The sequence below is a fragment of the Leptosomus discolor genome, chromosome 6 (assembly GCF_034619465.1).
Source record: "Leptosomus discolor isolate bLepDis1 chromosome 6, bLepDis1.hap2, whole genome shotgun sequence".
NCBI lineage: Eukaryota > Metazoa > Chordata > Aves > Leptosomiformes > Leptosomidae > Leptosomus > Leptosomus discolor.
The window spans coordinates 51,097,615-51,108,945 of record NC_141396.1 but is presented as its reverse complement, the minus strand read 5'-3'; the positions used below and the strand labels follow the sequence as shown (position 1 = coordinate 51,108,945).

The window sequence follows — 11,331 nt, the reverse complement described above, 5'->3', positions numbered from 1 at the left end:
AAAACAGCTTTCTCATCTTTACCTCGATATCACTGAGTTACAAGCTTACTCCAAAGTGCAGTATTTGGTATACTCTACAGCAAAATACAATTAATGTATGGGATAAATCCTTTCTATGTACTAATGTTGAGATAGTAAGATTGAGAATTATTCAAAACTGAGATATGTGAATATGAAATAACTTACACGAAGTTCCCGTAAAAAACCCAAAAATTAACAACAGAAATCCTCTTCTAGGGATCGTTAAAGGACACAACATTGCTTAAAGAACAGTCTCTAAACCTTGCTTCAACTGCAAAACATTGTAAACATGCATATGTAATAACTTTCAAGCCTTCACACTTACATAATTGAAATTATATGTATCTAAAGCTGCCGCTGTATCTTTGGAAAGTTCAACAGCAATATATACATCAACCTTTTCACTAGCTTACTGCTAAATCAAGAAAAAAGTTACAGACTTACTTCCTTTAAAAGCAGCCTTACTGAAAGAGAGCATTAAACTGTATATTAGACAGATATGAGAGGATAAATAATAAATCACAAACCTACATGGTTCGTTTTGAAAACTCAGTTGTTCTGCTAACAGTGGTAAATCAATAAACTAATGTGGCAATCCCTCTGCCTGCACACACTCAAACCCTTCTTTCACTTATCTGCTCTTTACATACAACAAAGAGTATCGACACTGAAGCAGGAACCCTGTTCAAATGACACCTCACAGAAATAATTTTAAACCATTTTCTAAATTACCAGAATAATGACAGTAAGTCAGACTTGTTGACGCATTTTATTGTGAGATGGGGAGTCTGGTAAAAAACTAGAAAATGACCATGATGTAACAAGGAACTTAAAAATGAAGTTTCAGATTTGTAACATACATACATGAATACAGGAACAAATTGGCACAAAAATGTTAAACATTGTTCCCAACACTGTTTATAAGATTATTCTAATTTGGCTTACTAAGGAAATGAGAGTTTTATGGTTAGACTAATCTCTTAATAAAACTGCAGAGCATCATGCTATTAGTCACACAGTGAATTTCAAAATTTAAGAGCTTTATATTAAAAACTGGGTAAAGGTAAAATGAATTGATTGCAATTGTAAAATTAATACATTCCCATTTTAATTCTTCTGTTCTACAGTCCAAGGCAAGTATAAATGTTAACATAACACTGTTAAATCAAATCTCAATGCAAGAGAACCGATTGCATCTCTACTTTAAATCTTATCAACTTTCCAAATTTTCATACTAAAATATATTATTGTATTAATACAAACTACAGTATTATACACTACACTGTGTAATAAATAAAGAAATATAAAAATAAGACACATAAATATAAAAGTTTTCTAAAACTAAAAAGGTACATATGTCAGTAAGAAGGGTATTAATACTGCCAGGTTTGAAGACATACAGTACAAAATCTTGCACAGATCTATAAACTAAAAGAAATAAAATAATACTGATAGGTAAAAATCAGCTAACATTGTTAATAAATGGGGTCCATAATAACTAACATTTGAAAATACTTATGAGCCAGATAACATGTCATGTATGTGTCTGAAATTAAAGTAAACCAATAAAGCAATAAAGCAGATTAGAAAATTTCCCTTGTAATTATTGTAGAGAAATTCTGCAAGTCAGGTATTAACCCAAAATACCACCAAATAATTAAATAATGAAATATACCCAGTGTTCTTACTTCTCTGATGGCTGAGTGTTTTTGTCCCCATGATTAGTTTAGAAGTTTGATACAAATCAACAAATGCTAGTTATTGTAGGCCACATATTGGATAAAGGCTGCTTAGAGCCTTTGTAATACTGATAAATGGCACTTACAGCACACAGGTCTTGCATAAGGCCAAAGGAGATACAAAGCTTCATATCATATCCTTCATATTGTTACTACATACTCAAAACACAATTACAAACACTGATTTTGACGACTTTGCTGTCCTTACCAGTATTAACACTGTTAGTCCCTGCAATCAGAACTCAACGACAATCTTTTCAACTACATTTTTAATCACATGAGTAAGAAACTTCAGTTCTTCTATCATCTGCTTTCTTAAGGCTAACAATACACTTTAAATGATAATATGCTCTACTACAACATCTAATGTCATAAATCGCTACCTTCCAGGTTGAATTTACAAAGGTAGCCAAGCACTGTTTGCAACTGCATTACAGGTTTCTGCAAAAGGGAATTTTGTAGTGCAGAAGTTCTCACATTTTAAAACATAAGAAAATACTGAAGTGGATTTAGGAAATGTTTTACCATTAAAAAAAAAAAAATCATATAAATCTCTCCCAATTGTACAGCTTAAAAATTAATCAACTTAAGAATGAAAATTAATACTGATAAAACAAACAATGCCAGATGCTTGTCTAATAAATCAGGTTTCCTACAACCTGTTAAATCTTTGCTTCCAGAGTTACTGTATTTTTCTAATCTGCTTCATGTTATAAACTTGTTCCTAACTTTGAAAACTGTGTGAAAAATTACTAAGTTTGAGGTTCAGGCACACCTGGATTTCTTTTTATTTTTTTTTCTTTTTCTTTTTTTTTTACATATATATTTTTTTACACAGTAGTGAACAGAAATCACAGTAAGCAGGCTACTGCATTTCCATGAAAAGCATGTATAATATAGAACGAACTTCATTACCAATTTTTTTTCCTTATAGAAAAAACTATCATTTAAGCTTTATTTGTTTTTTTCTTCTGACACCTGCCCATTATTCTGTAAAACTTCTGGCTCTGCATTACTTGCTTGATTTGCAGCTTCATCATTCTTATTACCTTCAGTTTTCCCTTCTTCTTCCTCTTCTTCTTCTTCTTCTTCATCCTCGACTTCTTGTAGTTTCCTACATTCTTTTTCCTCCTGAAGTCCTTCTATCTCTTTTTCCTCCTCCTCCTCCTCTTCCTCTTTTTCACTGTCTTCCTCTTCTTCCCTGGTTAGACTCTCTCTCTCATCCGAGTCGATCTGCGATGGAGATGCCCTCGCACCAGCATGCTCGTTATTGAGGGCCTCCTGGCCTGTCTCCTCCTGTTCCGTGCTGTCACGCTCTTCTGCCTCTCTTTTGCAATAGGAGTAGCGATGATTCATGTGTTGAGAGTAAGACCCCGAGTGTGAAAACCGCTTCCCACATTTGTCACATTGGTAGGGTTTTTCCCCAGAATGCAGTCGCATGTGTTCGATCAAATGGTGTTTGTGTTTAAACGCTTTTTTACAGATTCCACACTCGTGAGGTCTTTTACCTACAAAATAAAGCACAAACAACTGGACATCTTCTAGCCGAGGTTTTAAAATTATATACCGTTGTTTTCATCAGAAAATGTTGTTGGTGCATGTATTACCAACAAATAATAATTTTATTTAACAAGACACACTACTCCACACATTATCAGCCTACATTTCTCACCTGAGCCCAAAGGACGAGGGTGCAAGGGTACGCTGTCACAATTACAAGGGTAAAACTGAACACAGGAGGACAAACAGACTCTCAGATGTAACTTTTGGCACAAAAAAGTGGGAATATGAGTAAATTAGAAAAGGAGACCTTTTTATTGCAGTAAACATTCTTCCAACTCAAGACGATTTTAACTTTTCTCTACTGATGGAAATTTTAAATCAACTAAGCTCTTACGTTGATTTTTATGTACCAAATTCTTCTTCCATGTAATACGTAAAGCAAAAATCATTCTAAAATCCAGGTTGGCACAGATAAACTCCCTATGTACAAAACTTGCTGACTACACATATTTAAAAAGAAAAATCTGCTTTGTTTCACTTATTTCTCCTTCTGCTCTGTTATCCAGCTTTCTACCTTGTTGCCTGTTTTTTAGAGTCTCTTATAGCAGGAACCGAGTAATGTTACTTTGATTTCAACACTCAAGGTTGTTACACAAAACAGCTTTGCACAGTCTTAGCCCAGACATAAAAGATAGAGACAATAAGACAGCGGCCTTTTGGTCACACTATACAGATGATCAACACCTCCATGTCAACTTATGCCAAACAAGCAGCGAGGTGGGTGTCAGTCTGTTCTCCCAAGTAACAACGGATGGGACCAGAGGAAACGGCCTTGAGTCGTGCCAGGGGAGGTTTAGATTGGATATCAGGAAAAAATTCTTCACCAAAAGAGTTCTCAAGCACTGGAACAGGCTGCCCAGGGAAGTGCTGGAGTCACCATCCCTGGAGGTATTTAAAAGTTGTGTAGACGTGGGGCTTAGGGATGTGATTTAGTGGTGGGCTTGGCAGTGCTGGGTAAACGGTTGAACCTGATGATCTTAAAGGTCTTTTCTGACCTAAATGATTCTATGACTCTGAACGCTGCCCTTAATTTAAACGTAGAACGGAAAGAACAACTGTGTAATGAAAAGGAGTTAAAAGAGTCTCAGGACAGGTAAGGTATGAAAATAGATAGCTTTAACGAATACAACTTGAGAAACTTCATAAAGTGGTAAAGACAAAAAGGAATTTTTTATCTTTCATTCTATACGTGAGATGAATTTTTAACATCTATATGCAGAAATAAAATACAGGCACCTAACCAATAAAAAAAAAAAAAAAATTAAAGACATCACAGAAGAAATAAGAGAGCAACAGTTCTTTTTTTTTTTAAAAAAAAGACTAAAACCACCAGAACTGGAGTCAAGAGGAATAATTCTGAGAAGTTAAAAATAAAAATCAAAGCCAAAAGCGTGTTCCTTTGGGGTTATATTCCATGTCTAATGAATGGCTGTTAACTTCAGATCATTACAAATGTGGCTTAATTTGAAATCCTTCATGCTAGACAGATACCCTGCCTTTTGTGTAAAGTATCGCACACAGACATAATCCTTTTTTCTTAATTTATAATTTTAATTTTTAATTTTTCTTAATTTATAACCAGCCAAGGTAAATTAGAAGTAATACATCCTTGATTACAGGCTGTGGCTCGCAGATGACTGTCCATGAGCCAGATGGAAGAAACTCCCCTTTTTCTATTCAGGGTTTAGGTCTTACAAATTTAAAGAAACATGGAATTGTAGTTCTGTCAAACAAATACACTAAACATAGGTTTCTAAAGAAAGCTGAGCACAGGTGATAAGAAATACTGTTACGCTTCCCTACACTTTCCAAGAACTGGACTCAGGTTGAGATTATCTGGTATACACTACCAATGAAATAACGATCTGAAACTGCTTTTCCTAGTACATACCTGTGTGTTCATACTTATGTCTCAATAATGAGCTGCTCTTCTGGAATATTTTGTCACATAAATCACATGCATACATCCCATTTTCTGTCTTTCTCATCTTTTTCTTTGGGGGTGTTGAATCAGAATCATTTTGATCTTCTACATTCGATACTCCTTCTGAGCTAGTGTCTTGCCTTTCATCCTTAAGAAAAATTATGAAAAAGGTTGAGTTCAATAAAAAAACACATTGATGCAGCACACAATTTATAAAATGTAAGCTGAAGCTGCACTGTTATTCAATTCCGTAAACAGCTAAACAAAATCATTTAGACTTTCATAGTCAAAAAAGTCTTTCACTGCATCACTCTGCTTTGCAGTCCCTGCCACCATACAGATGCAGAATTCACACTGGGACTGACTTTTAAATCACATCCAAATCTGACTGTTGGCCAGGTCTAAGCTACACTGACACATCATGTTTTAGGGCCCGTAAAATAAAAGCAATGTTGGGAAGGAAAAGAAGGTTACAGACCTATAAAGTACCTCAGTAAGCTGGAAGAGCAAATTCCATATCTAACTGCATTTTTCAACTGTTTGTCATCCACGTTTTGCTACCTCGTGGATTTTATGGAAGTTAACTGTATTTTCTGATGAAGTTTTCACAAAGAGCTATTTAAGTTACCATTTGAATTTGCATATTTGACTACCCTCTTCCTCATAGAGCTACCACAAATACTACTTAAACCAAAATTTAGAGGACTTTAAATGTTTCATTAATAAAATTTTTTAAAATACCATAACTGTTGTCTATTTCTAAGCATTTCAAGTGCTGAAGCTCACCTGTAAGAAGCACAGCTTCTGATATCAGCACTATCAACAGACAGAGAATTAATTTTATCATGTATTATCAAATCTGAATATAAAAATGTATGTTAGCTACCTCAAACATTGTCTGTCTTAAACTTCGACATATAAGCAACCTCATAACTCTTCAAGGCTCCTCAACCTCTGACAATACAGAAGCCTGCATAAAATGCTAAACAGCCAATTTCTAAGACTTTATTAGAAACCATCAGTCTTTACATGAGCCACTTTTCTGTTCTGCTCTGTCCCTACCTCAACACTCACAGGTGTTTCTCAGGAGGACTGACTCCGATCAGACCACAGCTGGACGTACCCAGAGAGGAACAGGGCAGGATACAGGAATGGCAGATGAGGATAACTACCTGCCTGACTTTCAATTTGGAACACATCTGAATTTTGTCTAAAGCGCCATTATGGCGTAGGATGAATTCAGCTGCTCTGCAAGCCAAGAAAGCAGAGCAGCGTGAACGGAGTAGCCAAAAGTTCCAAAGAGTTTATTTTCTGGATGTAGGGAAAGAGGAGATATGGAGCCAGCAAGAAACACAAGCCCAAGCCTTACTTTGCTTTTTCATCAGGAAAATTAGACTGTCTTTAAAATACTGAGCACTAATGTCCTAGAAGACACTTCTGAATGACCGAATACGGTGAAGAATTGGCTTGTCCATGCACAGAACTGTATAGTTTCTGTCAGTCTGGACACCAGCTGCCTGAGCTAACTAGCTTTGCAGAGGACTTAACAGTAACATCTATAGCCCGTTAACAATCAAGTCAAATAAACCTCAGATCTTATATTTACATTTTTATTTAATTTACCTTAACAGTTTTCTGTTAGTTCAGCATGGATACAAAATGAATACATCATACACAACACACAGGAATACAGGGACAGAAGTACCTGATTTCCATTGGCTTGGGTCTGTTTTGGTGGTGTTTCTTGAACTGCAGGACTAACTGTAGTAGAGTATGTATAAGCCACCTGTGGAATCAAAATGGTTTGCTTATTGGCAGCGAGAGCTCTCAAGCACGGAACACTGTTCTGGTCAGCAATGGCAACAATTGTAGGTAACTGGGCAGTGACTGTAGGTATAGCAATATTTATGGGATTGGCACTTGGTGGGATTACATTTACAATAGGATCAGAGTCTGTAATACTGTTGTCCTTTTGTGGTTCTTTTTTTGCACAAGTTAAGTTCAAAGGTTCTTCTTGGACAGAATAAACACTGTTCTGGTAAACACTAGTTACGGTAGATCTCTCCAATAGCTCTCCATGTTGCTTTGGTAGCGAAAGGTCAAGAGGTTCAATTTGTGGCTCTTCTTGTACACCCTCTGCTGTGTACGTATAACCCTGTGAATTTCTTGATGAAGAAAGGTTTAGCGGTGATGGGGATGGCGTGCTGCTGCGTGAACCATTCAGAGTTGATCCCCCTGGTAAAGTCTGAGATTTTGTGGTATTGACAAGATTCTGTGAGTTATTTGTGCTGTTCTGGGGTTCACTTACATTTGTAGTTGCTGCTTGATCATCATTATCTGCAGGACTGCTTAATTTAACTTGTTCAGGAGAACATGGTGCAGAAGACTGCACAGAAATTTGTCCAGCTTGCATTTTTTCAAACCACTTTTTTACCACATCCAGTGGTAGGTTTACTGAATCTGCTATTTTTGAAAGCTCTTCTGCGCTTGGTTGTGCATTTAATGCATAATACGCTTTTAGGAGCGATAAAAGGTTCTTTAAAGGTGGCTGACCAGGAGATAGGTCGTTCTCCCCAGTTTCTGATGGGACAGGGGAGTTGGGCTTCTCAGCTTCTGTTCCACTGGGCTGAGGAAGCTGAGGAGGATTTTTCGTTTCATAGTGCTTTAATTCTTGAAGTGCATTCAGATCTCCTGGACAGTCATCACAAAGAAGACAAGTGCTATCATTGGTCTCTCCTTCAAAGTTCTTATCTTTCTCAGACTTCACTGTAAGATCTTCTGGTAATTTTTCATTTTTGCAACTATTTGCAGGAACAGAGTTTTCTTTTTTTAGATTTTGTGGAACAACCTGAAGTTGACTTGGCTGCTCCAAGCTGTAGTTGATGATAATTTTGGTTGTCCCATCTTGGTCAACCAAAGGAAGACTGATAGCTGAAATGAGGGAATGGCCAGCTTGTTGTATAGATGCATTGCTGATTGTTTCTTGTTCTTTGGACGCAAGATTAGCATGATTGTTTTCCAATACTTGCCTTATTACATTACCATCCACTGCCACTTTAAGCACATTTTGAATGTCACTTAAGTTGATGCTTATGGGAGACACCAGACCTACTGTTGGTAGAACAACAGCTTGCACCACACCCTGAGGAGAACTGGTTGCCTGCAATGGGCTACCACCACTAAAAACCCCATTCTGCAAAGGGGTCGAACAATTAATTCCTGAAGCAACCACTATGGGCTTGAATTCATAATCCACAGGTTCAGTTTTGATTTGGTTAACAGGAAGCTGCTCTTGCAAGGGTTTATTTTCTATCTTTTGTCGTATCTGTGGTCTTGCTGGGCTACCTGGTGATGCAGAAAGGGAAGGGGAGGAGCACTGAGATGTCTTGAGCCCTGACCGGGCTCGACCATTCACGGGCATCAAACCAATACACTTCTTACTGCTTATGTGTGAACTGTATGAACCAGAATGGGAAAAACGTTTCTTGCAGTTTGGGCACTCATATGGCTTCTCTCCTGAAGATAAAAAAAAAAAAAAAAGAAGAAGAAAAAAGGCACAGTTTACTAGGTTACAGCATAACTTCATCAAGCAAAAGTAACTAGAAAAGAATACATCAAAATTACCTCGCCAAGAGCCCTACGGAAAAAAATCTTATACAGTGAACTGAAGAGTAAGAGTAATTATGTCACCTACAGCTCTGATCCTAGGGTCCTTTAATAAGTTTGTGATCCACTAGTAGATATAGGATGGAGCCCACATGATCATGATACATCCCAGTATTTCCCAGTAACTGTCTACACATCATATAAATGAGTCTATCCGATACTTGCAGACTTCATTAAACTCCATTCAAGTAGTACCACTACTAACTTTGGAAGCTGCATAAACCGCTTCAGAATGGAAAAAAATTAGAATATGATTAACTAAAGAAAAAAAATTTCATAAATGCAAAGTATAACTGTGTAAGGAGCTATGCACATTTCATTGTGGCAAACTGGAATGCAATGTAATATATCCATATCTTCCCACAATACTCATCAGCTGAAAACCAGGCAAAGTTTGAGTAAAGGGAAACCAGACACATGTAGAAGACAGACCTATATTTGCCTTCAGAGACGAATGTCAGGTTAAATTGGCAGGAAGAGGCACACAACTATGCAATCATTACACCCCTAACAAGAGGTGGCTTTTCAGGGGATCTGTGCTAGAGAGAAAAAGGAAAGAATTGAAAGAGCTGGCTTGCTTCAGATTGTAAAGTACATTGACTGAGGCCTTCCCATGCACAGGCACAGGCACAGGCACAGTGCCACTACCCTCTGGAAATGAAATGAAGACCATGTTTGCTGAGCGAGGACTTGTAAGCGAGGTGCACTTCATTGCTACTATCACAGCTGAGCAACTGATAAGAAAGGAAAAAATGGCCCCAAAACTTGTTTTCAGACTTTCTGTCAATGGATAAATCTGGGCTAAAGACACACGTTGACAATTGCTTTTGAGTGACCACATTTAACTTATTGTTACATTATGTATTGAAATATATTATTATGAATTAAATTTCTTCTACATTGGAACTTACAAATTGAAACTGTTGTGACAGGATATCACAATCCTAGACCTCTGTCCTGAAGCTATTTTAATATAAATAGTCTGGAATGACAATCACAGCCACAGTAGGAAGCATAGTTCTTATGTCCCAATTATTATCAATTAAAATTTTCTAGCAAAGCTCGTAACATGCTGAATGATCTGCAAACATTGAGAAAACACAGACAAGTGGAAAAGGACCAGAAGGATGTCCCCATTTCTTCTGCCACAAGTGAAGTTTTCCTTAACTGTCAGAGCTTAAGTTGCAACTGCAAATCCTCTTGAGTTATTCTATATATTTCCCACACACAGCTGAAAGCTGCAGTCAGAGCTTACAGATTCCCAGAAGAAAAAGAAAGGCAACCACTAGTATTTTAAACTTAGACTTACAAGACTGATATCACACCAAAGTTTTAAAAAGTAGAAACGGCAACCTTAGCACACAATTCAATGGGTTATTTACCACTGTGGATTCGTAGGTGCTCCTTCAGGTGATGTTTATATTTAAAAGCTTTTCCACATTCAGTGCACTTGAATTTTCGATTACCGCTGGACTGCGTCACATGTCTCTGTAAGAAAGAATTTGTAATTATTGTGTGGGACAGCATGTTGGAAAAACATCTTGTATTTTCACATTGTAACAGAGAAAATGCAATACAAAACCAAAAAGAATCAATCATAATTTTATGAGACTGAAGGTGGTACGCGTTATGTGTGAAAAAGAAACAAATTAGAAGTCAGGTTAAAACTGAGCTATGTGTATCATCTGAATAAATCTGGTACAGTAAAAAGAAAAAAAACCCAAAACAAACAAAAAACACAAACCCAAAATATATTTGCCTCTTCTCCTAACTTCAGATGAAGCTTGCGCTGACATGTTAAGTGAGTAAGAAGTTCCAGGATGCATGCTAATTCTACTTGTGAAAACAAAAAACTCAAAAAAACCCCCAAGCCCACCACCCACAGAATATGTCACGCAGGACAGAGAAACATTAAAGCATATAAAAGCCTGTTTAAAGTTTAATCAGTTGACTTGATTTTTCCATTCAAATGCTTCCAGCGCTTACTGTTGGCCCTGGATTCCTCTATGTAATGATGCCACAGGATTGCTCAAGAGAAGATGGCTCAGTGACAACAAAGGCACTCTCAGTCACAATTAATTCTCAAAATAAATGCAAAAATCTAAATTAAAATAATTAACAATATGGAGGGATTTCTTAAGTACACAACATCAAACCTCTTCACTATCTGCATTGAAGGTCTGTGGTTATTTTTCTTATATTCTGCCTTGTGAGAGCATTTATTGTTAAGCTCCAAATTATTTTTCATTTCTCTTTATTGTCATACTAGTTTAAAAAAGCAAGATCTAAGACAGACATATAAATATATGCAGTATATATGTGATACGTATATGTCAGATATCTAATTTTATCACAAACGATAAATCTATGAATTCTTAAAGGCAAAAGTGTACTCTTAAAGGCAAAAATTACATCCAT

General features: G+C 36.7%; 1 protein-coding gene across 1 annotated transcript in view; it reads right to left on the bottom strand.

Annotated features, from left to right (window-relative positions):
• Nucleotides 1-1,370: 1,370 nt before the first annotated feature.
• Nucleotides 1,371-11,331, bottom strand: part of ZEB1 (zinc finger E-box binding homeobox 1) — a 122,920-nt gene continuing 112,959 nt past the window's right edge. The window contains exons 6-9 of the mRNA XM_086466770.1: nt 10,296-10,401; nt 6,953-8,763; nt 5,215-5,395; nt 1,371-3,268 (exon numbers count right to left, since the gene is read on the bottom strand). Of these exons, the coding sequence (XP_086322896.1) occupies nt 2,715-3,268; nt 5,215-5,395; nt 6,953-8,763; nt 10,296-10,401 (2,652 nt within the window). The 3' untranslated portion in view covers nt 1,371-2,714. The remainder of the gene's footprint in view (nt 3,269-5,214; nt 5,396-6,952; nt 8,764-10,295; nt 10,402-11,331) is intronic.